At 53.2% G+C, this 27,976-nt stretch overlaps 10 protein-coding genes across 10 annotated transcripts; 6 read left to right on the forward strand and 4 right to left on the reverse strand.

Moving 5' to 3' along the window:
- Positions 1–1,482: 1,482 nt before the first annotated feature.
- Positions 1,483–3,471, reverse strand: AYL99_01861 (hypothetical protein; the record flags this gene model as incomplete). Its single annotated transcript, XM_018833377.1, has 3 exons — positions 1,483–2,782; positions 2,858–3,210; positions 3,277–3,471. 3 exons carry the CDS (start codon positions 3,469–3,471, stop codon positions 1,483–1,485), a joined length of 1,848 nt encoding a protein of 615 aa, XP_018696001.1.
- Positions 3,472–4,997: 1,526 nt separating this feature from the next.
- On the forward strand, positions 4,998–5,816 carry AYL99_01862 (hypothetical protein; the record flags this gene model as incomplete). Its single annotated transcript, XM_018833378.1, has 3 exons — positions 4,998–5,491; positions 5,561–5,756; positions 5,808–5,816. 3 exons carry the CDS (start codon positions 4,998–5,000, stop codon positions 5,814–5,816), a joined length of 699 nt encoding a protein of 232 aa, XP_018696002.1.
- An 815-nt stretch (positions 5,817–6,631) lies between these two features.
- On the forward strand, positions 6,632–6,920 carry AYL99_01863 (hypothetical protein; the record flags this gene model as incomplete). The annotated part of the gene is made up of 2 exons (XM_018833379.1): positions 6,632–6,717; positions 6,785–6,920. 2 exons carry the CDS (start codon positions 6,632–6,634, stop codon positions 6,918–6,920), a joined length of 222 nt encoding a protein of 73 aa, XP_018696003.1.
- A 685-nt stretch (positions 6,921–7,605) lies between these two features.
- AYL99_01864 (hypothetical protein) lies at positions 7,606–8,352 on the reverse strand (the record flags this gene model as incomplete). The annotated part of the gene is made up of 2 exons (XM_018833380.1): positions 7,606–7,918; positions 7,979–8,352. 2 exons carry the CDS (start codon positions 8,350–8,352, stop codon positions 7,606–7,608), a joined length of 687 nt encoding a protein of 228 aa, XP_018696004.1.
- A 1,923-nt stretch (positions 8,353–10,275) lies between these two features.
- AYL99_01865 (hypothetical protein) lies at positions 10,276–11,256 on the forward strand (the record flags this gene model as incomplete). The annotated part of the gene is made up of 1 exon (XM_018833381.1): positions 10,276–11,256. The coding sequence occupies one exon, from the start codon at positions 10,276–10,278 to the stop codon at positions 11,254–11,256; it is 981 nt and encodes a 326-aa protein (XP_018696005.1).
- A 376-nt stretch (positions 11,257–11,632) lies between these two features.
- Positions 11,633–14,042, reverse strand: AYL99_01866 (hypothetical protein; the record flags this gene model as incomplete). The annotated part of the gene is made up of 4 exons (XM_018833382.1): positions 11,633–13,330; positions 13,385–13,417; positions 13,471–13,737; positions 13,791–14,042. 4 exons carry the CDS (start codon positions 14,040–14,042, stop codon positions 11,633–11,635), a joined length of 2,250 nt encoding a protein of 749 aa, XP_018696006.1.
- A 2,497-nt stretch (positions 14,043–16,539) lies between these two features.
- Positions 16,540–19,261, forward strand: AYL99_01867 (hydroxyacylglutathione hydrolase; the record flags this gene model as incomplete). Its single annotated transcript, XM_018833383.1, has 4 exons — positions 16,540–17,298; positions 17,390–17,602; positions 18,417–18,514; positions 18,589–19,261. 4 exons carry the CDS (start codon positions 16,540–16,542, stop codon positions 19,259–19,261), a joined length of 1,743 nt encoding a protein of 580 aa, XP_018696007.1.
- A 1,186-nt stretch (positions 19,262–20,447) lies between these two features.
- AYL99_01868 (hypothetical protein) lies at positions 20,448–22,833 on the forward strand (the record flags this gene model as incomplete). The annotated part of the gene is made up of 3 exons (XM_018833384.1): positions 20,448–20,545; positions 20,606–20,727; positions 20,780–22,833. The coding sequence occupies 3 exons, from the start codon at positions 20,448–20,450 to the stop codon at positions 22,831–22,833; spliced, it is 2,274 nt and encodes a 757-aa protein (XP_018696008.1).
- Positions 22,834–23,779: 946 nt separating this feature from the next.
- AYL99_01869 (hypothetical protein) lies at positions 23,780–26,056 on the reverse strand (the record flags this gene model as incomplete). Its single annotated transcript, XM_018833385.1, has 1 exon — positions 23,780–26,056. The coding sequence occupies one exon, from the start codon at positions 26,054–26,056 to the stop codon at positions 23,780–23,782; it is 2,277 nt and encodes a 758-aa protein (XP_018696009.1).
- A 399-nt stretch (positions 26,057–26,455) lies between these two features.
- Positions 26,456–27,648, forward strand: AYL99_01870 (UDP-glucose 4-epimerase GalE; the record flags this gene model as incomplete). The annotated part of the gene is made up of 2 exons (XM_018833386.1): positions 26,456–26,484; positions 26,556–27,648. The coding sequence occupies 2 exons, from the start codon at positions 26,456–26,458 to the stop codon at positions 27,646–27,648; spliced, it is 1,122 nt and encodes a 373-aa protein (XP_018696010.1).
- Between the last annotated feature and the right edge of the window lie 328 nt (positions 27,649–27,976).

The raw sequence follows: 27,976 nt of genomic DNA on the forward strand, positions 1-27,976 counted from the left end.
GGTTGTAGCGTCTTCTCTCCGATTATCCCCCCTTTGGAAAACATGTCTTCTTGACGGCGATAAAGGTTGATTGTCTGAGAACCACCGGACGAAGTTGCTCAACTTGAGACGGGTAGAACACAAGACCGTTAGACATATTCTAGCAAAAGGCCGCGTGCCCATTCAGGATTACTTTCTCCAACGTTCTGGAGAAACATGGCCGATCTACTGCTGTGCAAGTCAGGACTGAGCGGGTACGGGGGCTATTGCGGCTACTGCGGCAATTGCCAGCTCCACCGCGAATTGAGCCTTGTATAGACGGCGCAGTCAAGATGTGGACGGTGTCATTGGCGAGAATGATATGTGCCGACACCTCAGGTGGCAGCACTAGTCCTTTGGAGTGAGGATTCCTGCTGAGAGGGCTAGATGTGGCATTTTCACAAAGGGAGTTGCCCGTGATGTCTTGGTTGCTCGCGCAGCAAGAGCTCTTCATTCTGTGTTGCAGGCACGTCAGGGATACGGCCACGTTGCCATTCGCTGTCGTCTCTGGAACAATCTCAGACAGTTGTGGGTGATAGTAGGTGGTAAGAGCAAGCGGAGGAGAGAGAGAGAGAGGGAAGGAGGCAAGTAGAGCAGACACGCTGCACGCGGTCGTGGCATTGTCTAAAAGCGGCGATGGCTCGTTTGACTTGCCAATCTGAGCCACAAATCAGTTCGTTCCCACCGGTGCCCCGGACCTCCTCGTCTTCATCCTAGGATATAGTTTGATCACCGGGAACCCAGGCAAAGAAACCCCCCTTTTTTCCCACAGCCCCCTTCGAAGCTAGCATAGGTGCCGAACATACTCGCTTGGGCTCTAGCTCATCGCCCTTGGCGCCAACTGCCACGTGGTGACTTGCACCGTTTCTCGGCTCGATCGAGCCGCCTGGTTCCCTCGTGCGGCACGCATGGTGCAGAACCCCCAGACTCCTTGTGCTCGCCTATTCCGAGATATGCCCTTTTCCCACCCAGGTTCCGACGGGTGTAGTTCGGAAAAATGGGAACGTGAGGGCATCCCATGAGGTCCTCCGATCTTACGGCAGCCTTGCCCGTGGTAGTCGATAGTTCTCGGCGGCTGACAACACTGAGACGTGCTCTGCATAAGCAGCAAAGGTAAGCTCGGCCAGCACGGCTAGCTCGCTGGTCAGCTAATATGGGCGAGTATGGTGGTTACAAAGTGGACAGAAGGAGAGAAAACGCCGGCCACATAGAGCTCGCCACATCACAAAAAAGCGTCATCGGCCTCAAGAGGCCTTGAGCAGTAAATTCATATTTTACGTTCAATCTCTCTGAACATCGCTTGACCTGCAAAACACAAGATCAAAACGTGGTCAAGTTCCCGATAGGGATATATTCAGTCTGCCTTCGGAGTGTACCGGAACGACTGCCTATTTTCAGAGCGGTATTTGGTAGGCGGAAGAACCTTTATGAAACGTCTGCCTCCCCGAGTGGAATGGTGATAGATTACGTAGCCGTCTTCTCCGGCTGCTCCAGGTCGACAGCCTTGCTTTCGTGGTGGCCTTCTCCGAGAACATTCTTTTCCATGTGTACTGCCGTATGGTTCGTCAGGTATTCCGAGGCATCCTTGATGAAGAGTGCAGTAATAATGGCAATCACACCAAAAGGAATGGTGCTGTAGAAGACCCGCTGATACGCATATCCGTATGCTCCCTTGTAGGCTTCTGCAGTCGCAGAGATGAGAGCGGGAGTGGCCCCTTGAACTTTTGCGAAGGCGTCGGGAATCCCCCTGGCGTTATTGGTGACCGCCGTCACTAGGCCTTCCACTGCATCTGCATTGCCCTTGAATCCGTTGGCTGTGGCTGCTTTCAAGATGCGTGGCACAAGCTGGTCGTTGAGAACGCCGTTTCTGATGGTGTTGAAAATGGCAATGCCAACGCTGCCTCCGGTATTGCGGAAAGTCCCCACCAAGCCCGACGCAATTCCAAGATCCTTGTGCGGCACATGGAGCCCAACGACGACGTAGCAGCAGAGAGTGATCCACGAGAAACACATCATGCCGAAAAGCTGGAAGATGACCCATGCGGTTTTGTGGTGCGGGATGATTCCGTAAGCGTACAGGGCCGAGAACAGGGTTTGGAGGAAAAGGGCGAAAACAATTTGAGCTCGAATGTTCTTGATTTTGTGAATCAAAGAAGGGAGGACAGCGCCTCCGATGAATTGGCCGATACCATTCGGAATCAGGGCGACACCGAGCTTGATCGGGTCGCTGTCGTACACCGACTCGGTGGCTTGAGGGAGCAGGGAGACCATGGCGAAGAAGACCAGTCCCGAGACAAAAAGCGCAACCAGCAAGATGGTGAATTCCCGGACCATGCGGAATATGTGGAGCGGCATCAACGGTAGCTTCGGCTTCACGGTCCAGTCGTAGATAAATGTGCCAATGAAGATCAAGGCTCCAAGAACGATTGGCGCAACCACAGAGGCAGAATGCCACGCATGGCCCTCCTCGCCAGCCCAGCTCATTCCAATCAGGAAAACAGTTAAGCCTCCAGCGTAGAGGTAGTAGCCGATAAAATCCAGCTCCATGAACTCTTGCCAGCGGGTCTTGTCGTAGTCTTTACGCGGGCGAGCTGGCGGAAAGTAGAAGATGGCCGTTCCGACCAGACAGACCGCCGCATAGATGATTGACAGATAGTACACCCACCGCCACGTCGCATGTTCATTCAGTTGATTGGCGAGGAGAGTTGCGAGTAGACCCCATGGGATAGTAATGCAGAATTCAGTCCATGCTAAACCCATGCCACTATTTGCCAGAATTAGCGATCATCCAAGGCGTTGTTTTACGAACGGAAAGGAGAGCAGCGCCCGGTTGACATACCGGTACTTGTTGGGCAGGATCTCAGGAATTCCGGCGTAAGCAACGAAAACGAGACCGGCACCGAAGCCAACAATGGCAGATCCAGCGATGACATGTTTCGTGGTTTGAGCAGTGGCGGCGACGATGGCTCCAACAATGTTGAGAGCTTGCCCACCCATAATAACGTATCGACGGCCGAATATGTCGCTCAAACCACCTCCCAGGGACATACTGACTGCCGAGGTGACTGACCAGGAGGAGGCTATCCAGCTGATCGGCTCCAAATCGCCCAACGCGGTTCCGATTGGGACCAGGATGGACGACGCCAAAAGGAACGCAGTCGAAATGCATCCTGAGAAGGACAGGCCCATGAACTACATTTCCACGGTTCTGGTAAGCCAGCGTTGGAACATGGCACGCTCTTGTTTGTTGCAACTTACAAAAACGGCCATGATGGTGGACCAAGAGACATGTTGAGCGGTCTCGGGATTGTCCTCGAGGGCAGCTCGATGGGGATCATCCTCAATGTCCTCGGTGGCCTCCACGGGTGGTGGTGCCACCTCGCTATGTCTGGGGACAGCCTCGATCTCTTCGGTCTTGTTACCCATCTCTTTCGTTGCAGCTTCTTCGGCCATGATGTTCAAAGTGTAATGCTACCTCACGAGTACCACGGGGAGAGCGTCTCTGAAGTAGAAGGTCAGACCACATATCATGCGGACATGGGATGCTTTTGCATTTGAAACCCCAGACCCCAGACAGGCATTCCGGGGAAACGACGGGGACGACCCACGACACAGACATAACATGAGTCGACCTATATTTTGGACGGCCTGGATCCGTGGCGCGTGCGATAAGATGGAGACGGTACGGAGAATGGCCGGGAACAGCTGGTTTCGGGCCCTCAGATTATTTCTTGGGGTGGATGCGAGGTGCGGAGGTGATTTGTCGGGGCCCCAATCAGCGGCTGGATTTCTCCGCATGCTGGATGGCGGTTGATGACCAGAGGAGAGCTTCATTGCTGGATACTGGTGGAGGCCTCGCTTATGCAATCTCGCGATAAGCCCACGTTCAAGGGCCTTTGCCACGCTTACAGCTCTGCATCTGATAGACAAGCAAGTCGACCTGCATCTTTTCATGCATTCATCCGAACAGAGAGAATCCAGGTCAACTCCAAGGAATATGTGCGAGGCCAAAACCTGTGGTGGTGCCAAGGCGCCAATGCCGCGGAACCTCCCGGAAGCTTGTAAGCTTAAACTCCACGGGGCAACTTGCAAAGCGGCCAAGACTTGCCAAGTCATTTCTCAGCCGCCAGCCGCCCTCAGCCGTTCAGTGCCACCCGCTCTGCCCCCGACTCCCTTCGGTGAGGTTGGTACAAGAGGTTCATCGGATCCTGCACCCCCCTAGATCTGTCGGCTCTCGGCCGTCCTGAAAGTGGATTTCAACGTCGGACAACATCGCCGGGCTGGTCATCTGGCCGTGTATCGAAGCCTTGCTGCCTCAAATGCCTTCTCATTCCCTCGGGTAAGGATTGGTATGGGGAGAAACCGACACAATCGATCCTTCTGTGGGTTAAAATGTCTTGCAGAAACCACGGCCCAGAATTCTAGCGGATATGTCTCACTCCCGGTCAACCCCCACGACTGGAAAGTAGGTAGCTCCAGGATGAATAGCAGGAGGCCTTGCACAACGCCCTGCATATCACAAGGCGCGTGCACTGGACTATCTCTGCAAGGAAAACCTCTTTCTTCTTCATGTCGCGCTCGTCGGCAAATCATCGGTGGTGGAGGAGAACAATATCAAGGGAGCTCCTTTCATTCCACAGAGAACAATACTAAGCACCGGCTTTGTCCCGAACCTTGGATTAACCCCTTTTCTGACAGTTCTCCCACCTATGCCAGCGCCGTCGTCTTGGGAACCAATCTCAAGGGCGTCTTGGCTCTTCGAAAGCGGTAGGAAACGTTTGTTCGAAGCCCTCTCTGCTGCCGTTCAAACAAAGCCTCGTTCTCCCAGAGAGGCTCTACTACGGGCATCGTGCTTTACATAAATCGCAATGATGGATGCTAAATCCCTTCGGGCAATCTCACCATCTTTAAGGTATTTCTATTGGCTTGCGCACTAACGCACTACACAAATGGTTGTTATTAAACATGCAGTGGCCTTCATGGCCTTCCTCGCTACTATGACCGCCGCCTCGCCTACTTCTACTCAATGGCAAAGGTCGGATGCCTCGGATACTGGAGTTGCGCACTATGGCAAGCCCAGTGGCACTGCCGCAGGTGGCAACATGGGAAGCCAGGATGCCGGTGACTGGCAGCACTCGCCAACAGGTCACATCGAGGAAGATGAACATGACGGCTCCTTCCAGGAGAACGATGACACCTTCAAACAGCATCACCCACGCAGTGCCGATGTGCTTGAGACATTTCGGAGGATGGCACAGCAAAAAGACGACCACGACCACCACGGCGATAGCCATGGCAACGACCAAAACATGGAGGGTGCATCGCGCAACGACGCGGAAAGTGGCGAGGACGGGAAGGGTAAATACCATGATACCCGGGCGACGACTGAAAGAGGAGTCTACGAGTGTTCAGGTCAAAACTGGCAGCACCCGTGTGTATGGACTCCATTAAAAGAAGGGCAATGCTATAACAGGTCAGTGACGGGCAGTTGATGCAGCCCACGGATGAGATCCAAGAAGTATGCTGACATTCGGTACAATAGGTTGTACGGACGCCTTGGCTCCATGGGCCCCGACAACGGGCTATCCTGCACCATCTACGAGCAACCAAATTGTAATGACCATGGCTGGAATACATGCGGGCCCTTCGTGTACCCTGGTATCCCAAACTATCAGACCAGCCACTTGCTGCTATACAACGGGATGTCTGACGATGGTATATTCAGCATCAAGTGCAAGGTCAGTGCTGACTATGAATCGAAGTCGATGACGAATGCTGATATACAACAGTATACTTAATGGACCTGACACCTATCATTGATCCAGCGGGCCTGGATGGACCTAGAGTTGAACTGCATTACGGAGTTGTTGCTGTGGACGCATAGCAAAAACGTCGGGTCTAGAAGGTGAATGTTTGCTGTTTGGGTGTCAGGCAGCCGACATGGCATTCAGATGGCATTTCATCGTCGTATCTATGCAGTCCTCTCGAGTTGTCGATAGGAAAATAGTGTCTTCAGCCTGATGACCTTGGTGATTCTATTGACTTTACCTCCTTCATGCAAGGCTGTGATGGGCGCCACTAGCCGCCACCTTGCAGCGCCACATATGACGTCGATCGGCCCTATCGTGATCCCTCTTTTCGATCTTGGAGTATCTTTCCCATTCTCTCAAACCCCTTCTCAAGCCACCGATCGGCAGTGACAATCGTCATCGGTCAGCAGGCTTGACCCCGACTCGATGGCCAGCAGTCAAGAAACAGGTTTCAGACCACGGTGAGTATATTTCCATTGGCTGCTCGTCTTTGACCTAGCCAGTCTCTCATCCCCGGTCCGTTCCCAACTTGTTCAGACCTTTGATCTAAAGAGGCTGTGTAAGTATAGCACGGACGTTGACGGGGAGGACCCTGTATGACATCGTTGGTTCGCACTTGCTGCTATTTGCTGTCCCATCCGCAGTAAGAGCTCAGACACTCCGCTCTGGTGGGTATATAGTCGCGGATTCTTCTTCCCAAGTTCTTGTGATTCACCACCACCGAATCGAATATCAATCCCCTCAAGCTCTCTTACTTCAACGTTCCAAACCACCACGAAAATCACGATAACAAATCAGAAATCATGAACTCCCTCCGATCAGCGGGCAACTGGATCTCCAACAAGGTCCAGGGCGGCGCCCACTCTGCCAGCAAGGAGACCAACAAGCAGTATGTCATCCCCGACCTTCACTGGGCTTATCTGGTTTGATCAAACAAATCCTAACACCGCATGCAGGATTGCCAAAGACCCCAATGTCCGAACCTCCACTCGCGTGCGAGCCGCGGGCAACGCCATGAAGGACAAGGTCCACGAGACGAACCACAACCGCCAGGCAGATGTGAATAGGCATGCGGCCAAGCATAACTACTGATCCGCCAACCCCACATTCTTGATGTTTGAACATTGAAGCCCTGTGGGACGACGAGAGGCGATCCCTCGCGAACAAAGGCTGGTTGTTCATTCTCAGGATGGCTTGCAAGAAATAAGTAACCGTCCTGCAGATGATGATGCTGATGATATGATATCCTTGTATTACTACGATTGTGCGGGCTCTTGTTTTCAATAGACCAAGATTGAATGATTGATTGACGAATACTGCAACCTAAAACCCTATTCTCGGCTTCTGTCTCCTTGCTGTTTAGACTGCGTGGAAATCAGTCGTATCAGATCTATAGCAGCGCGTGGTGGGTCCCGTGCACGCTGCTTCGTACGTTTAACGCGAACAGCTGTTCTGTGACATAGAGAAACAGTTATCGTAAGAGCGACGAGGTCCTGATCGTGTGTACCATGCTGGTCAGTCTCGCCAAAACGGGAAAACTGAGCAATCATGATGTGGTCCTTTGTTTGCTTCTGATTGAATCGTGTTGTTGTCGATATGTACATCATGCCCAAGTGCCTCCCTTCACAAAATTCACGGGCAAAGCTTCACGTGCGTCTCAGAGCTTTCTCGGCATCACCCTTTGCTATGCTCTTCTCGGTATTCTGGGCCGATCTTCAGCATTCCCACAGCATGTCGCTTGTCCAGCTTCTTCCTTCTGCAGCTCCTACCCCATCGCTTATTTCGTCTTGATATGCTTCAACCGCGGACCGGGCTCGTGTAAGAAATTGTTCGCGTAGGCCTTGGGCACAAACCGCCTCTCCTGCGGCTCCTGCACGTACCACTCGTAGCCCTGTTTCTCCGCAAACGCGATCGCATCCTCTTTCGTCTTGAAGTTCACCTTGGTGCCCTGCATGAAGTCGCCCGACGACTGCCAGCCCATCAGCGGGTTTTCCCAGCGGTGGCCCTTGCCGAGGACGTCCCAGTCCATCCGCCAGGCGTGGGAGCCCCAGGTGCCGGACTGTGTGGCGGGCTTAACGGGTTTGTAGATCCTGGACAAGGTTGTCAACTTTCCAGACGTGGTGGAAAACCGGCGAAGAGGGTTGTCTTACCTGACTGTGCGAGCTTGGAGGTCCACGGGAGCCCCAGACAAGACCGCAGCGGGTGTGACGTGCCCGGGCTCGCTCCCGTTCATCACCCTCCTCGGCACCGGCGAATATGTGGAGGTTCCGTGGTCGACCATCGCAGTGTAGTCGGGCTGGTGGTCAGGATGGTATTTCTCGACCGCGGGCTCGGGTTTATGGTCAACCTCGACCATCGAGGCCTGGTCTTCGGTCATCTGCATAGCTTGGACGTCCGGGATGGCTCGAGGGTCGGGCTCGCCCAGCCGTCGCTGCGGGGCCTGCGACAGGCATCGTGTCAATCTCGGGGCCTGCGAGTATGTTCGTAAGAGCCGCATTGAGCACTGTACGGGTAGGAGCGCCATCTTGAGCTGTCGACGTGGAATGGTGACGGAAGTAGTGGAGGTCACAGTCGAACGTCAAAGCGCAATTGACAAACGCCAAGCCAAGCTGCTGGCGGAGCACCCTTTTCGGGAAGAGAATAACGCCGCCCTACGATCGCCCAGAACCAATCTTCGCGGAGCCAGAGTCGTCGCTCGGGAGTCATAAAAGCAGCGACACCGGTATACCGGTTTTGGAACAACCTTGGCTTCATTCTTTGGAGACGAGCTTCCCTCCTCCACAACTCATATCTACCTCACATGTCGTTGCATCTATATGTTAATTTGCGGTTGGTATAGTCAAATCTTGCTATTTTTCATACCACGCTTCTTGACCTGCCTTCCTTCCTGGAATCGAAAGAGAACTGGTCAAGGGTTCGAGGAGGAAAGAATCAGGCGCGAGACAGGCTGAGCTGGTGAGGATCGACAGAGGTTTCGTCGGCGTCCATAGCGATAGAACCTGCTTTGCCAACGGTGCCTGCCTGTCCATCATCTTTTCGGTTCAGTAGTTGCCCCAATGGTGCCGTCAGCACCTCTATGTCCTGGCACGATCAAAGTCACACGGTCTCAATTCGGCCTGGCATTGAGCAGCAGATTGTGTGGTCTGATGTCTCCGTGCACGAATCCGATTTTTTCGAACCCACTGACATCCAGGCATAACTGACCTATGTATCGAATGATGGTTTGTGGTTCGATGTCTTGTGTGGCTTGAAGGACTGGCACACCACCTTGGGCGCGGGACTTGGTGTTGGTTAAGAAGCATGGCGATACTTCCCTCTTCGGCATACTCCATGAACGCGTTCGGCGGCCTGCGAATAAAACACTCGATGAAATATTGGATTGGGCGGACTGGTGTTCAAAGATGGCTTGTTCGTGGGCATGGACGGTCTCCTCCTCAGCCCCTTTCCCGTAATGGACACGCAACGGAGGGGCATTTATAGAGATCAAAATCCAGGATATGGAAAAATATGAGCGGAAACTTAGAGGACTGTTGGACTAGCCGCCTAATCCAAATTGTCCGTCACAATCCACCAGAATGTCGTGTTGGCCGCCGATGTCCCTCGATATAAGGGCAGAGTGAGATTTGGGTTGACGCCGTAATTGACGTGACCATCCCGAAGGAGGTCCACGAGTCCAACTTTCAAACTCATGCTGCCCATCGGAAGCGAAGGCGCCTTTGATAAGGGGCCTTTGATAGCCGAGAGCAGGGTTAAGATTCTTGCACACGCTCTATTGGCTAACGGTATGTTGTTAAGTGGCACTAGCTCTCCGGGTATATTCTGTATATACATATATCGGTGGGCTATAACGGTGGCAGCCGAACTAGACTGTAGGTAGCTAGTCTATTCTATAGCTGCGAGGGATAAGACTTATAACGAGGCTAGTCTCGATATAGCCAAATAATTTCACTTCTTTACAAAACCAGCAGCAGACCCCAAGGCTTCCCAGATGGGTCAGGGGACACAAACGTTACCAGAGAGGCTGTATGTCTCAAATGCGTTATACAGCTTCTTTAGGGTTTCCTTGACTTGCCTCTGATGAATGCTGAAGCTGGTTGGCAGCATGAGGCACACCAATATAACTTCCCGTCTTCCCTCCTCAATGCATTGCCGAAGTTGCATGCAATATCGCAATGTCCCAGACGGCTATTGTCTTGCTCTAGATACCGGCTCTGGTCTGTACTCTCGGAAATTCAAATACTGCCGCACTCAACTTAGCTGAGGAGTGCCCGAGTTGGCCGTGGTCGGGGTATCGAGGTGTGAGTCATAACGAGGCCAAGGTATCATCTTAACGTATTAGTGATATACGAACCAATATATCCACCACGTCCTTGACCACCTCCGAGCCGTGTCTTGCAATACATTTTCGTCTGCTGAAGCACTGAAATCATACTAGGAGCGAGCCAATATGTCACCGCAGCTCTCCTTCGTGACGCTCGACGTCTTCACCTCGACGCGGTACACGGGCAACCCGCTGGCCCTGGTCAAAGTCCCACAGCGCGTGACACTTTCCCAGAGCCAGAAGCAATGCATCGCGCGCGAGTTCAATCTCTCAGAAACGGTTTTCCTGCACGAGCAGACGCCCGCGGACCGTGACGTCGACGACCACGCCGTGCGGGTCGACATCTTCACCGCTCACGCCGAGGTGCCCTTCGCGGGCCACCCGACGGTCGGGGCGGCGAACTATCTGCTCCGTCTCGGAGGAGATGACGACGACGATGGAGCGGCGAGCAAGAAGCAGGTGAAGGCCCTGCGCGCGAAAGCCGGTCGGATCCCCATCGTCCTGAACCCAGCTGCCGCCAATGGCGTCCAGATTTCCGTCGCCCACGACCTGCATGTCCACACGTCGCGGCCGTACGCGGAGACGCCGCTCGCCCACCACCCGGTAGTCAGCATCGTCAAGGGCATGACCTTCATCCTGGCGCGGCTGCCTGATCTGGCCGCCCTCGCGGCTGCGACTGAGAGCCTGATCGAGCCGAACGCGACGTACACGGCGGCGACGACGGATCTCCTGGACGAAGGCTGGCGCGAGGGCCTTGTGGTGACGTATTTCTTCGTCGATGAGCAGCCGAGTCCCCAGCTCTCAAAAGACGAGACCAGTGTCCGGACCCTACGGACACGCTGTCTCGGCGAGCGCGAGGATCCCGCCACGGGGAGCGCCGCTTGCGCCTTGACCGCGTACCTGTCCCTGCAGGCCGGGAAGGCCGGACGGTACCGGTACGCGATCGTGCAGGGCGTGGAGATGGGCCAGCGCAGCGAAATCTACGTCGAGGTCGGCGTCAGGGCCGCTTCACACGACGGCCGGCTGCAGATCGAGGAGGTGCTCTTGAGCGGGAGTGCCGTGCAGGTCATGCAGGGGTCGTTGGTTGTTCCTGCGCCGGAGGACTGAGGTTATTATTTATCCAATGCCGTGATGATGCGTGCTCTGTGATTGCGCTGTACGGCTGGCGCACATACTAGAGCTGTCGCAAAGCTGTGTGACGAAGTTGTATTAGAATATCAAATCTGCTACAATGTAAAAGGCAAAGCTGGGAGACACTTCAACCCTGTCTAACCTGAATGGCTTGACTTGGAAAATGTGGCACGAGCGAAAGGCGAACGCATAACTGAACACGGAGTTCATCAATTGAAAGTTAATTGCATTCACTTTATTAGAGCTAATGTGCTGGAGATGTCTGACTCTGATATTTAATTTGAGCAACTTTTCCACAATCATGGACTGATACTTCAGTAAACCCTGAACACTAACAAGTCTCACCATTGGCTTAGATGGACACCTGCTCCGCGTAACCATCCAGTTCTCTGGGGAAATTCCGATGCTGGGAGATGTTCCAGAAGAACTTGCTCGTGAAGTCCTTTGCTTCCTTCACCATCTTGACGTTATCCTTCACACTGCTGCCCGTGTCAGGCTTCTGGGCCGTGACGACACCGTACCAGTCCACAATGTCATCGCTTCCTTCAGACGCTAGAGTTACATTCTGGACCTCGGTCAGAGCGGCGTGCACAAATTTTACGCCCTCGCCAACGGCCCCAATAGCCTTCAGGTGACCGAAAGCTTCTTTGACCCAGAATCGTGCCAAGGCAATCTCTTTCAGCGTGTTAGCGGATTCGGCGCCGCCGGGGATGAACAAGGCGTCGAACATCGTGGATCGCTGGCCGTTCAGGAAGTGGTCGGGCTTCACCTGCGACGAACCATCGGAGGCCACGATAGGCTGGCGTCTCGTCCCGATTGTCCACGGAACAGCGCTCTGTGCCAGGACTGCTGCCTTCATGGACTCGTAGGCCTTGATATCGAACCCGTCGGCAATCAAAATGGCAACACGGCGGCCTTTGATGGTCGGCTCCTGCGGCATGTAGTCAAATTGGCTGAGACCCTTGGCCTTCTTGCCATGGTTCGGGACGGCCTGTTTTTCAGGCGTCTTCGCACCGCAGTTCTTGGCCACGGCCTGGGCGAGCGACAGGTCGATCTCCGCCAAGCGGGTGACTAGGCGTTCGTAGACGACGTCGTCATCGCAGTGGTCCAACTCAAAGGAAAAGGCCTCAATCATGTGCTTCTTCTCGATGTCGGACATAGAGTTGAAGAATAGTTGCGCTTGCGACAGATAGTCCTTCCATTTCTCGGTGAGTTTTCGGGCCTTGACACCAGGGTACTGTGCTGGATATGACTCGAATCCGCCTGTGCCGCTGTGGCTAGTTGGTGGGTTGGCTTCCCATCTATTGGGCCAGTAGTTGGCCTTCCCTTTGGTGATTGTGTGACGGAGCTGGCCATCTCGGTTAAAGTTTAGAACTGGGCAGACTGGACGGTTGATGGGCAGCTCTTCCCAGTTCACACCCAACCGGGTAATTTGAGTGTCTTGGTAGGAGAAGTTTCGACCCTGCAGCAGGGGATCTTCGCTAAAGTCGATGCCAGGGACGATGTGGCTGGTGCAAAAAGCCACCTGCTCGGTCTCGGCAAAGTACTCGTCAACGTTGCGGTTGAGCTCCAATTCACCAATGTAGCGAATAGGCACTTGCTCCTCGGGCCAGACCTTGGTGGCATCGAGGATGTCAAAGTCGAATTTATCTTGCTCACCGTCCTTGATGCATTGTATTCCGAACTTCCATTTCGGGTACGCCCCGTTCTCGATGGCCTCCCACAGATCCTTGCGATGGAAGTCTGGGTCTTGACCCGCCAATTTCAGGGCCTCGTCCCAAACCAATGAATGCACGCCAAGTTCCGGTGTCCAGATGAACTTGCAATAAGTTCTCTCCCCCTTTGCATTGATGAGCGCAAAGGTGTTGACGCCGAAACCCTGGATCATGCGGTAGGAACGAGGAATGCCTCTGTCGGACATGGCCCAACAGAACATGTGGGTTGCTTCCTTGTGCAGAAACACGAAATCCCAGAAATTGTTGTGAGCGGTTTGCCCTTGTGGGACTTCATTGTCCGGCTCCGGTTTGACGGCGTGAATGAGATCCGGGAACTAAGCAAAGCCTGGTTAGACCATATTGTTCAAGAGGACGTTCCTGGCACTTACCTTGATGGCATCCTGGATAAAAAATACGGGAATCTTGAGATTCAGTTAGCCCATGACCTCTGCACGAGTAAATTAAGTATGCTTACGTCGTTGGCCACAATATCCCAGTTGCCCTCTTCAGTGTAGAACTTCACCGCAAAGCCTCTGACATCACGTACAGTGTCGGCACTGCCTCTGCTGCCTTGCACTGTAGAGAATCGGACGAAGATTGGGGTGGTGCGTGAGGTGTCTGTTAGGACGCCAGCGGTGGTGACGTCTTCGGCGCTCTCGAAAAGTTTGAAGTGACCGTGAGCAGCAGCGCCTCGCGCATGGACGACTCGCTCGGGGATGCGCTCATGGTCGAAGCGGTGGATCTGGCGTACCTCAGAATTTATGGTCACAGGAAAAGAGGGGGCAGGCAACATACACGCTCGCGGGCCACTTGGTCTTCAAGGAATGAAGGTCCAATTCTGCCGCTCTTGTCATCGGCGATCTTCAGCCAGTGGTCAACATCTGAGACTTTGGCACCCCAGTCAGTGGTGGTATTCTGCTTGGTGTCCTGTTGATTCTTCTTGTTCTTTTCAAGGTCGGCGATCTTCTTGTTCTCAGCCATGGTTTGGACGGACTCGGCGGCAGAATTTCCAATATCTCGAACAGTGTTGGCGATGGATGAGGCCATTCTCTGCATTGGTTGAGGAGTCAAAGCAAAAGGGAGAGAGAAGCGACGATGGCGGGATAAAAGGGAAAAAAGTGAGAGGAACAAGCAGGGATTTCACTAGGCTTTGCTGCGTTATTTCACCTTGTGAAAGACGGGGTCTCTACCAATGGTATCTCTGCCGATTGAAATCCTATGTGTAGACTTTTTCCGGAACTGTAAGCGAACAGGCTGTTGCATCATAAGCCTGACGCGTGAGGGGATCATTGGCAGCAACAGTTCATTGTCATGACTACAGCGCGTGTTGAGGACACTGCCAAACTGCCTGGTTGGGCCATTTGACGTAGGTAGACTTTGAGCATGGTTCCACATCATCCTTGTTCTGGTGGTGACCGAGTGGAGATTTCGTCATGGTAGACACGCATCTGGAATATGGTATCCTCAGACATGGCTATTTCGACAGCAGGAAACAGCAAGGCAAACCCATGAATGAGGCTCGTCTGGAAAGGTGAAATGCGGAAGCGGAATCCGGAGGGGCAAGTCGTTGCATCATGACGCTGATCTACGGGTTCTCATTGGTGCGGAGCTGAAGCCGGGATCCAGAATGGCAATCTGTCATAGCATCATGCTTGTGAATTGGAGAATCTCCATCAGCGTGGCGTTTAGCTGCCTCGTACGAGACGACAAGTTCGATAGCTGGGGAACGTGACGTTGGTTGAAGCGGAAAATTGATCCACGAGTGGAAGACTCAGTTTGCAGGGAACAACATTCTTCCAGACGGGGTTTACTGGTCAAAGTGGCATAAGGCTATGAGATTGATGGTGAAGCCGGAAGTGTCGTCAGATGATTACTATATCCGTGGTCTGTCGCAAAATGGGCCTGTCGACTTGTCGTCTGAAGTCTATATCATTATGTCAGCAAGGCAGCGAAAAGTGCAAGGCTGAGTCCAAGATCCAGTCTGGGCACAAGGACATATCACATAGTTCTTCTCTCTCAAGGGCCAGCTGAACAATATTATTAGTCTCCCGCCTCTGCCCTAAACCGTACCCCAGATATCTGCCACGACCGGCATCAGGACTTCTCAGTAGCTAACTCTGTGAGAAGTGCGAGTTTCTCGATCGTGGAGGGCAGCTGGCGACTGGAAGCTTAAGGCGGTCTGATTCATAGTTCGTGTGACGACTGAGTAAGGAAAGTCTGGGCTCCTCCATCATGGCTCGTGAACGGCTCTCGGAGGAGAGAAGCGATCTATCATGTAATAACCTCGGGCTCTGCGACAACTTGCTGTACTCCAGACGGGTGTGCTTGGCCCTGGGGCAGGCTCTCCGGGGGAAATAGGGTTGAACAAGCGAGGACAATGGGTGCTGCACATTGGCACAGGCAGTTCCTCGTAGGCTGCAGGCCCTCCTATAGGAGCAGGAGGCTGCCGATGGGCCCGAGACGGCGATCTCCTCCCACGCCCAGAGATTCCTCTGTCGCCAATCACACCCTCGCCCGAGTCTCGCCAGAGGCTTATCAGTTCGTTGTCGCTTCGTGTTGGACTTGTCGCGTGCAAATCCGCAGCTCTTCATCTCGTTGCACCCTCCACCCTGTCGCCCTCAAATCACCATCCTTTCCCCCCGTCATGCGGCATTGCCTTTGGGGTTGAGGCTTCAGCTCTAACCAAATCCGCCCGGTTGGGCTGCCCATCTGACCTGCTCTTACAGTCATTCCGCTATGTCATCTGCACATAATCGCCCTGGTGGCCCGAACTCCTTCGGCTCGTCCCTTTGCCCGCGCCGAATCAGCCTCAATCCCAAGGGTTCGAGTTCCTATCTGGGGCTCCCTCTTCTGCCTGTGACTGCCTTATCGAGTCCCCCTCCTCGTGTCCCACTGTCTGTGTCATGCCAGAGTTCGGAACACGCCTGCGCTTCTCTCTCACACTCTTTCACTTCCACAACACCCAGTCTGCACCGTTGTTACAGCGCATTTGTCGTTCTGCATTGCTTCTTCCTGTCATTTCTTTCAGTCCTTCACGGTTCCGCTCACGAATTATAGAGCCGCCCTTTTTTCGCGCCAGCACATCTCGACCTGAAGTCGAACTCAACCTACGGGTGCACGGTGCTTGTTTCGTTCGCAACACACGCCTCGACAGCGATCAAGCAAAGCTTCATATGCCCGCAGGCTCTTTACCATTTCGTACAAGCAGAATATAAGTGTTCACGAGCCGGAGCGAAACAGATACGACCGTGCCTCGAGCCCACCACGCCCGCATCTTCGCAGATGGTACGACAGCAATGATAAGAAAGTTTCGAGTTGCATAATTGTTTTATAACCCTGAAGAGTACTGCGACAGCACCGTCCAGCGATGGCTTCCACCTACATACCGCTCTTGCCAGCGTCCGCACTGCCAGACCATTGCACACCAACCTCTCCCATCCTATCTGATATATCATTATACCTTGGCTTTTGCATACCCACTCCTCTTGCCGCGCTCTCTACCCTCCTCGGCACGCTCTCAATAGTGTCATGGCTCTTTGCGCAGATGCCGCAGATTTTCAAAAACTACTACATCAAGTCGACTGCAGGGCTGTCGATTTTCTTCCTGGGCGAGTGGTTACTGGGCGATCTGGCCAACCTCCTGGGAGCCATGTTCACCAAGCAAGCCGGCTGGCAGATCATCGTTGCGACCTACTACGTCTTCGTTGACATGTGCCTCGTGTTTCAATACTTCTGGTACAGCTACGCCGCCAAATGGATATACGAGGAAAGTCTGCATTCCACAGGGAGCAGCGATATCGACGATGCGGACAGTGCCATCATAAACGGCTTGTCGCCCATCAACTCGAATTTCGCTAGCGAGGCCCCGCTACTTGGGGACTCTGACGACTATGCTCCCAAACGAACAGATCCGACCGACGTCAACGCTCCTCAGTTTTCTACTGTAAATTATGGTGAAAAGAAAGGAACTCCTCCTCGAGATATTGTTTACGGGGATAAACTTGGGTCGAGCTGGATGGCTTCACCTTCTCCACGCACTCTTCTCTACGCCGCAACCATGGCCTCCTTGGCCTCCAATGTCGCGGCTGCTCCTGTACCTTTTCCTTCCGACCATTATGCGCACGGCATTCATCTCTTCCGTGTCAATACTCCTCTTGAAATTGCCGGCACTATTTTGTCGTGGTGCTCGACTTTTCTATACCTTGGTTCAAGGTTACCTCAACTGTACAAGAATTGGCAACGGCAGTCAACGGCCGGCCTCTCACCTCTCTTATTCATCGCCGCTTTTTGTGGTAATTTCTTCGTAAGTCCTCTCTCGCACAAAGCCTGTCGTACTGAGAGAGTGCTTTCTTTCCTGTCCCAACATGCGCCATCGTGCTAACAGGGTTCGCCAGTACTCTGCGTCATTGGTCACCAATCCCAATGCCTGGAGCGACTACGAACCATATGGACATCACGGCTGGGTGGACGCAGACGGAAACCAGAGATGGGCGTGGGTGGCTCGAGCAGCCCCGTTCTTTCTAGGGGCTGCAGGAGTGTTAATGATGGATGCCTTGATGGGCGCCCAGTTCATCATGTACGGAGAGCGAGAAGACAGAATCGTGAAGGTAAGAGACTCGCATGGGTATAGCCACTGGGAACGAGTCAATGGATGGATGAGAGGTTGGATCCCCGCCATGGCAGGGAAAGACAGAGTCGTGGATATGGCCCAAAGCCAGCGGTTACTGCATGAGAGCGGACATTTGAGTCTGAGTCGGAGACGAAGCCACCATCATGTGGACTACGGCACGGTAGCATGACGCAGGTAGACATGGCTAGATGCATAGAAAATCTGTTGTCCATGGATTTCCTGCAACTACAACGGAGTGAATAGTACTACAAAGACCGAAGACACGAAAGCCGTTTTGATTAGTATATGGTAGTATATGATTTGACGTCAGCTCCCATCCACGCTGGTGACGCGATTTTGGAGCTGGCACGCCCGCTTCCGCATCTCCTCCGCATCTCACCAAGCACCGCTGCTACTCCACGAACGACCTCACTATCAACGGACCGCATTCGCACGAAATCTCCTCTACCAATCTCCAGGATTGCCTTCGAGTTCCCTCTCTCATGATCACATCACGCCTTGTCCGCCCGATCCTTTCTACCGCCGCCACGTTTGCTACGTTCATCCGTCCTGCAAATACCCCGCATTTGGGAATCTCGTCGCACCGATTGGGATTCGCGCAGCAGCCAGTGAAAAAGATGCATATCTTGAGTATTCCAATGTGTACGTCAGCTCGTATCTTCGTCGTTGTGTACGGGCAGTCGTCACTGTCAGTGAGAACGTAGACAAAGATGTCTGTTTATATCGTCGAACCTCTTGGGCGAAGAACCGAGCTGTGACAGGAATCAATGGAATAAACTGCTAACCATCAGTGCTATTCAGGGGTTGGCTCGTCCGACAACTATGCATACTTAGTCACCGATGACGAGACCAAGGATGCTGTGATTATCGATCCAGCCAATCCTCAAGAGTACGTTTCAGACTTCCACGATATTGTGAACCAGAAGGACACGAAGACTGACATCCATCCTTCTGCCGTCTTAGAGTCCTTCCTGTTCTCCGTGACGTGGCTCGACATGTAAAGCTCGGCGCGATCATGAATACACACCATCATTGGGACCACGCGGGTGGGAATACAAAGATACTGGAGGCGCAGAAGGAATCCCAGTTACCCAATCTGCCCATCATCGGAGGCAAAGACTGCGAAGGCGCGACAGACACTCCACCCCATAAGGCGAAATTCTCAATAGGCAAGAATATTATAGTGACCGCCCTGCACACGCCCTGCCACACGCAGGACAGCATTTGCTGGTATATGGAGGACAAGGCCACAAAGGAACGGGCCGTATTCACCGGGGACACGCTGTTCATCGGCGGCTGCGGTAAATTCTTCGAGGGCAATGGCACAGAGATGAACAAGGCCCTCAATGAAATCTTGGCGGCGCTGCCGGATGATACACTGATCTACCCAGGCCACGAATACACCAAATCCAACGTCAGGTTCTTGAAGAAAGTCGACGGGGATAACGAGGCGGTGAAAATGCTGGAGAAATTCGCAAACGAAAATGCCCAAACGCAGGGCAAGTTCACCATTGGCCAGGAAAAGAAACACAATGCCTTTATGCGAGTGCACACGGAGGAGATGAAGAAAGTCACGGGTAAGACAGAGCCAAGCGAAGTAATGGCTAAGTTGAGAGAGATGAAGAATGCGGGTTAGGAGGAACCGAGTTTGATGGATAAGAGTGATTATGATATGTAAAGATGAATCCAAGTCGTGCAGAGACCGTGTTCAATACAAGCCACGGCCTTTTGAGATGGGAGATTGCAAGGAGTGACGTGAAATGCTTCGCCATCTTCACGACTGTTGAAACATACTTCTTACAACACATTCGAAGCCTGCGTCCTGTTGAACACTGATACGCATCCACTCTATCCAGGTATATTATCAGTGAACATACAGCCCTACGAATTCTCAGCATGTATCCTAGAGAAAGATTTGCATGGTTTATATTTTACGTTAAACCATTTCCTTCCGCAATCGACCATAGGAAGTGGAAAACAGGGCTTCCCGTTCGCTCAGCCGTACTTAAGCCACTTGCCGATTAGTTAGTACTACCGTGGGTGACCAGGTGGGAATCCTGATTGTTGATTGTTTTTGTTTTTTTGGGTGAAGATTGAGATCTCTTATAGCTCTCTCTTCCTCGAAAGGCGTAGTGGTCAGGAGAAAGTTGTTGTTTTTTGGGTTTTTGGATGTAGCCTTCTGCTGGTGCTGGTGGTGGTGGTGGTGCGAATATGCTCGTAAGCGTGACAATTTCCTTGGTTGGGAGTCCAAGGTGTGGCTAGTGAGGTTGGCGCCTGCAGCGCCTAATCTGCCCGCCAACCACAGACTCCTGGGCACAACTTCGCCCAAACCGCGGAGTACTGCACTGCGCTCTTACCTCTTCTGGGGCTGTATCTCGACCTTTTCAGCAGACTTCAAAACGGCTTTTCGACGTCACATATCAGATTCTGCACCACAACATTCAACGAAATATTAAATTCATACCACCGAGGTTACCTTGTAACGACCTTCCAAAACGGATATTCAACAGTTCATCCTCACCTTTGTCCTGATTGTGCAAATACCCCCGACGTCGTCCCTCTCCACAGTCTAATTTCCTCCGCACGAGACAGAATCTCCAGCCGACAAACCATTCTGACTCTTTCCTCAACGAAGCAAGCCCTCATCTGCGCCAAAGCGACTCCCTTTGAACCCGACTCTTCTCTATTCTAGTGTTTCGACAGCTCTTTCTACGTGGTCCGCTCTTCGACCTCTCCTCTGCTCTCAGCGCTCTCTTTGCCACGTCTCCGTTGTCGCCGCACTCGAAACCGATGCGAGAACTACTCCTTTACCGCCTCGAATTATGTCTGGGAAATATTCTGTCGAAGATCTGTTGAAGTTGCGAGCATCACCGCTAATATGTAAACCTCCAAATCTTCCACCCATAGAGGAATGGATGGGGTATGGAATACGTGCCATTTCATGGCTGAAGCAGGACCAAGATAACTGACAATTGGCCAGTGCACAAGAACTGAGTGGCAGGAGGCCTATCCCTCGAGGAATCAAAGATGAACAGCCGATCCAGAATGAACCATTTCAAAAGAGACCGACCATAATTGACGCCCAGCGTCGATCAACTACCGGTACGCTTCGAGGCGATTTTCCTGAGCTGTTTCAACTAACGAAGATTTTCAGATCCTGACCGTATAGTTCTCGGCCCTCCTCGACGATCATTCGCTTCTAACGCCCGCGTGGCAAGCAAGTCGCAAGATTTAGCAGACGATTTGGGCAATAACAAGGAACGGTCAACATTGAATGATAAATCCAGAAATGGGGAAGACGTCGACTCCCGGCACCATGAGCGGAGGTATACCCAAACAAATGGTCGCCACGGTAATCGTCAAGAGAGCGAAGAGCCAGAGATTGAAGGTCGTCGTGACTATGACCGGAGGCCGAAGTGGGGAGGCAGAGACAGAAATGATCAAGACTTAGACAACGATCAAGCAGCGGAAGATTCGACACGTGGTTTCAGGAGGGACACGCAGTCGAGGGCGAAGCTTTCGCAGTCATGGTTTAAAAGAGACAATGGAGATACTGAGGACGATAAGACACCTGACTGGCGTCGTGATCGTGCCAGAGACCGTGACTGGGACAGGGATCGCGGTGCCAAAGTGGAAGCGGAACCCGAATGGATGGACTCGACAGAACCCGGAGAGCCTTTCCAAGCGCGTACCCAGGAGGACTTCCAACGCTGGAAAGAAAGGATGAAGGCCGGCAGCGCCGCACCATCTGACACCGTTGGAGCAGCTGCCCCCAGTCCATCAGCTGAAGAGAAACCGGCCAAGAGAGTCGTTTCCGCCGAGCCAGACGACTCGATGGACAAATTCTTTGCCAGATTCGAGTCCAAAGCGACCGAACAAAAGGCCGGGCCCTCAAAGTCACATGGAAAAACACGTTTTGCGTCACTTTTCAGCCCTCCCACGGAACAAAATAAGCAAGTCGAAAATCCTACTCAGGCGTTGTTCACCGAGAGACCTACATCTGCCCAAGCGACAGGTTCATCGACGGATGCTGACCAAGCTGGATTCGCTCGCATTCTCGAAATGTTGCAGACACGAAGTAACAACCCGACTCCTCAAAACCAAGAGGGAGCAAAACCGAAAACACCTTTATATGCGAGGGCGACCGAGCCAAAGACCGAACCTGAAGCAAAGCCGCCCACGCCTACACTCTGGGCGTTACTGTCTGGCCAGCTTGATTCTCAACCGCGGCAGTCTGAGCAAATACACCCACCTGTCGCCCAGGATAGATATACAGAGAGCAAATCTCCAATTGAACAATCCACGCATACACGACAGCAGTCTAGCATCACCAAAGATGAAGTTCTCTTGACCTTGCTCCGTCAAGCCAGCCTGGCACCCAAGCCCCAACCACCACCGCCTATAGCCGCCGGGGGGATGTTTGGCTTGCCTCCTCCGGAGCCCAGCAATCGTGCGGTGCAGCCAAGAGGGCCGGTGATTTCACCCATCCAAGCACTACAAGATCCAATAGTGGCACAGCGAAGAGAGCCAAGAGGGTCCATATTCGACGAATCACCAGTGTCCATGTATCAAAACGAACAGACGCAGCGCGAACAACCCGGTGGTAGGAGGCCGACCAACGGTGCCCAGCCCGTGTTTGCGGACGCACCTCTGATGGCGCTTCTGCGTGGCCAAGCACCTCCACAGAGACAAATGCAGCCTACACAACCACCTCAAGCACTTCCACCTGGTCTTCAACGACCTCCTGGACTGGATCAAATGGCACGACAGAATCCAAGCTGGCCTCCTCAGCAGCCCCAGCAGCCCCCACCACAGCCTTCACGCCAGCCGTCCCTCCCACCTGGCCTGGCCAACCTCCCTCGGGGGATGTCAGGGGCACCATATAGTCAACCCCAGCAGATCCCGAATCAGCCAACTCTACCACCATCACAGCGCCCACAGCAGCCACAGCCACAACGTAAATACACTGCTGAGTCTTCTGGAATGCCCCCGAATCTTCCCCCCGGTATGTATCCTCCGCCGGGTTTCATGGGTGCAGGTCCACCACCAGGCTTTCCAGGTGGAGTGGCCAATCATCCGGCAGCCCGGTTTGGGGGTGATCCAGCAGCTCAGCAACGAGCTCTCATGGAGATGTATGGTGAAGTTGGCGTCAGAGGGCTGGGACTGAGAGGTGGTGCAGGGAGTTCTGGGATGCCGCCGTATCGGTGAACAGAAAAGGTGAAAGCTAGAGAGAGAATGATGAACGTGGGTCCTTCTCCAAGAAGGAAGATGCAAGCGATGGCAGAAGCGACAACAAAAGCGGCTGGCACAGACACAAGATGGATGAGTTTGCAGGAGCTGGGAAGATAATCTGTTCAAGTGGTGGGCATTCACAGCGCAACAAACCCTTTGAGTGGATGCTTACCAGCACCGCTCGGCGAAAGATATCTGGTGGGACGGATGCGAGTGAAAGCGAACCAAATATGCGATCGAGGCCACCAGTGCGGCAAGGACTTGTATGTTGGGCATGCATGCAGTCTGGACTCACAGAACAACGCAGCATCAGGAGAGGCCAAATTGGAACTGCGACGAGAGACAGAACGATGAGTGCCCAGTACCTTTTGACGAAACGGAGCAGAGCCCTGTTGATATCTAAGGAGGGGGAAAGACAAATCGCAATCGAAGGGAGCGGAGGAAGTAGCAATGCGTGTCAATTGTTCTTCTGTCTCTATCTCTGTCTCTGTCATTTACCTCTGCGTTTTCCCGACCGAGACAATAATACCTCTTATTGACTCCAGCTCTTGTGTGTCGTCTGTGTGCCTATCCCTACTTACTCGCCTCCCTACCCCTGCCTCCTTGCCTAACTGCCTGCCGGACCAAGACAACACCACGACACCACACAACAGACAGCGATTAATCTATAGAGTGTGACGGAGTCCCGTTATTATTTACAGGGTCATACATACATGCACTCTCTCTATTCTTTCCAATCCCCTGAACCTATTCTACGTGGCTCGTCGGTGTGATTAACCCCCCTCGATAAGGTGAAATGGTGGTCTTTCTGTAGCTCGATGGGAGAGCGGAGGAGGGTAGGGGGGTAGGTACTAAAGGTATCGGTCTATAGTCCGTTTGTGATTGTTTCGTAGCATTTATGTAGGGGTGTCCGTATACTCCTTCACGTATGCTGGCGGCGTTTAATCTTCTCGACCAGCCTCTTGACATCGCTAGTCGCACCATCGCCAGGCTTGTTCTTCTTCTTATCACCATCAGCGGCGGCGTTCTGCATGGACGTCTGGACGTCTGGCTGACCACGGTCACCATCCTCCCCTCTCCTTGGCCGGTCCGAACCACCACCCGACCTCTCGACTCCATTGTGCTTCCTCCGACGTCGTTCCTCCAACAGCGCCCGCATGGCCTTGGTGCCTTTGAATTTCGGATTCGTCGGGTCGATGGCGTACTCGTGGCTCTCGAACAGTCGGGAGAAACGCGGATCCGAGGTGTCTACTTTGAACTCATCTCGGGCATCGTCGGGGTTGTCGGCGTGGCTGGCTCTGCCCTTCTTCGCCTGGAGTTTCTTTTTATTTTTCTTCCGCTCCTCCTTCTCGGCCTTCTGGATCTCCCGCATGTCAAAGTGCCTGATCTTCTTCTTGGCTCCATCGGGGCCGTCTGCCTCGGCGGCGTCGTCGTCCGCCATCAACAACTCAAGTTCCGCCCGTTGTTTGCGATCTGCCTCCTCCTCGGCCTCCCGCTCTTTCTGCTTCTTCAACCGCTCTTCCTTTCTCAATTTCTTGGACGCGGCTTTCTCTGATGCAGCTGACGGCTCCGCAAAGAACGGATCATCGAAGCCCAGGTCGTCTTCCTCCTCCCCAGCTCGAACCGCTTGCTCGTCGCCGTCGTCGTTGTCGTCGGCATTGCCTTTGGCCTCGGAATCGCGGCCTTCCCGAGCATTCTTCATTTTCTCCTTGCGCTTCTGCTTCCTCTCTCTTTCCTTCCGAACATATTTCTCCAGCGTCGTCTCCTCTGGCTCAGGCGAGTTCTCAAACACCGATTTCTTTTTGCCCGCCTCGTTCGTACTACCGCTTAAGCCAGATGTGAAAGTGATCTGCATGTCTCCGACCAGCCCTTTGTCTTTCTTCGAAGACTTCTTCTTCTCCGGCTCCGGCGGAAGGCCCAGGAGTGCACGCATACGTTGTCTTTCTGCTTCTTTCTTGGAAACGGGACCGTTGGTTGCCACGTCCTCCTCTTCATCTTCCTCTGAATCATCCGAAGCCAAGTACGCCTTGAGATCATTCTCATCAATTTCCTTCCTCCCACCTTTAAAGGCCCTTGCCGCAGCTTCCTTTCGACCCCCGTCTTCCGCGTCCCACGTCAACTTCACCTTTGAATGCTGCAACGCATCCGTCACAAATTCATTCGGTCGGTAATCATCGGGTATCCTGTCACACTCTTCACGAGGTACGTCGGTGGAGAAATCGGTGTCGTCGGGCACGAATCGGAGATCAAAGAAATTGGCCGTACGCAGATATTCAGTGCCGTCGACGGCATCATAGATCTGTTTTGCCACACCTGGCGAAGAAAAGGTCAAAATAGCGTAGAAATACCGCAGGCGTTCGAGTTGGTAGCGGCGTAGGGCCGTGGAGTCGAAGTCAGTGGTACCTTCGTCCGGTTTCAGCATCGAGTTTTTGATATCCTCATCCGCTTGTTCTTCGTCGTCGGATAAGTCTCCGTCGGCGTCTTCCTTCGCTGGGTTCGCAAAGATTTCCTTGGGTGGGCCTTCCATCTCTTCCCGTTCCAGACGTTCTTTACCAAACTCACTGGGATAGATGGAGACCTTGAGCAGGGAGTCCGAGGACGAGAGGAAACTGCTGAAGACGGCCATCAGGTCGGCTGCACGTATATTGTCCCAATCGAGGTTGACAACTGCGATGCGAGACGTGACTTCGCCCGTCGGGATGTCTGTCTGCTGCGTCGGACCAATGCCAACTTCTTCCTCCAGAGCTGCTTCTTCTTCTTCTTCTTCCGACTCATCGTCGCTTGTGGTCTCATCTGACGAAGATTCAGAGTCTGTATCTCTTCCTTCCCGTAGAGGGTCACGGGTTTTCTTCTCAACCCTACTCAATTCCTGTTGTACTTCGTCGTCGTCGTCCGGCACATCACTCTCTTCGTCTTCGCCCTCCTCATCAAACTCGTATTTCCGCTTCAACCGCTTCCTCTCCACATTGGATTCGAGGGGCCGGCCATACCGGTCGACCTTGGCTCGTTTCACAAAGTCCTCGTCTTCGAGAACTCGAGCAAACCGTTTGTCGAGTTTGACCTTGTTCTTCTTCCCAGGAAGGCGGTATCGTGGGTCGGACTGGATGTTGGCGAATCGAGGATCAGTGATTCGAGGGTCGGTCGGGGCCTTGGAAGGTTTCGCTGAAGTCTTCAGCTTCTTCCTCGACCGCTCCTCCATCTTGAGCCTGTCTTCAGTCAACTTGTCTGCAGTGACCGATACAATTGCGGACAAGACACTGCGGAGAGAAAAAAAAGTTCTCCGACTCTCAAATTTTGGTGGGGAAAGTTGGTGCATGGACGGGATTTTCCGCCTGCGGCACGTTCGCCATGCCACCAATTCATTCATTCCCACTTGGTCCCTTGCAGCAACCAGGGTGGGAAGATCTTTTTGGAGCTCCCCTTGACAATGGATCAGTTCCCTTTTCTCATGTCTTGTTGACCTTGCTGTCCCAAAACGCCCATTACGTCCCTCTTGTGCGCACCCTGAGCTCGATTTCCAACAGCGCAGTCGGCACTGCGCAGACATCCTCTGCCCCGCCTTGTTTGTCTCGGGTAGCGACGTGCCTCCATTGACAAAATGCCTGCGGGATCCTGCTTGATCACCGGGTAAGTCAGGCCAGACTGGACTCTTTCTTGGAACAGCCTAGACCGAGACTGATCCTGTCTTCCTTCTCCAGTGGTACCGGTTACATTGGCTCCTTCACGGCCCTAGCCCTCCTCGAAGCAGACTACAAAGTCGTGGTCGTCGACAACCTCTACAATTCCTCCCCCGAAGTCCTCAATCGAATAGAACTCATTTGTGGCAAAAGACCCGAATACTACAAGGTTGACATCACGGACGAAAAGGCGCTCGACGACGTGTTCTCGAAGCATCCGGACATCGACAGCGTCATTCACTTCGCCGCATTGAAAGCCGTGGGCGAGTCCGGCGAGATTCCTCTCGACTACTACCGGGTCAATGTCTACGGCACGCTTTGTCTTCTCTCTTCTGCTGCCCGACACAACGTAACGAATATTGTCTACTCGTCCTCCGCTACCGTCTATGGCGACGCTACTCGCGTACCGGGTATGATCCCCATTCCAGAAGAATGTCCACTAGGCCCGACAAATCCCTATGGCAATACCAAGTTCACTTCCGAGTTGATGATCACGGACCACATCAACGCCGAGCGCGCAAAGGCTCAAAAGAAGGGCGACGCAGATGGGGTCAAGAAGTGGAATGCCGGATTATTGCGATATTTCAACCCGGCGGGAAGCCACCCCAGCGGAATCATGGGCGAAGACCCCTCCGGAGTTCCATACAATCTTCTGCCGTTGCTCGCGCAAGTCGCCACAGGTAAGAGAGAGAAGTTGCTGGTCTTTGGCGACGACTACGCTTCTCATGACGGCACCGCCATTCGCGATTATATCCACATCCTCGACCTCGCTGCGGGCCATCTGAAGGCATTAGATTACCTGCGTACACACCAGCCAGGTGTACGGGCCTGGAACCTCGGAACCGGACGCGGCTCTACCGTATTCGAGATAATCAAGGCATTCAGCAAAGCCGTGGGCCGCGAATTACCTTACCAAGTGGTCGAGAGAAGACCTGGTGACGTGTTGGATTTGACCAGTAACCCGACACGTGCCAATCAAGAACTCGGCTGGAAGGCCACCAGGACGATGGAGGATGCCTGTGCTGATCTGTGGCGATGGACGGAGAATAATCCAGAGGGATACAGGCAGAAACCACCACAGAAGTTCTTGGACGCGTTGAAGAAAAACAACTGAAAACATCTCTGCTCGTGCTATGAGGTATGAGATGTGTTGTCATATGGGCTGACTGGTTCGTGGTTTGAATAGATGGTCTGAGCCAATCCATACGAAAAGAATGCCCTGGTCGCAAGATGCATTGGTGGGGAGCAATGACAGGGGGCCAGTTTGAACGAACATGTTCTATGTATGCCGGCTTCCGTTGGGTTGCACCCTTCCTTGTATCTTCGGGGCAAAGTAGACGAGACAACAACGGACACAGTCTGGGTATGTAAGAGACTTGATCTTGGATAGAGGCAGTAGACAGAGGAACGCATCCATCCCCCATAGGAATAGGAGCAGCCTC

The sequence above is a fragment of the Fonsecaea erecta genome (genome assembly GCF_001651985.1).
Source record: "Fonsecaea erecta strain CBS 125763 chromosome Unknown Scaff2, whole genome shotgun sequence".
Lineage (NCBI taxonomy): Eukaryota > Fungi > Ascomycota > Eurotiomycetes > Chaetothyriales > Herpotrichiellaceae > Fonsecaea > Fonsecaea erecta.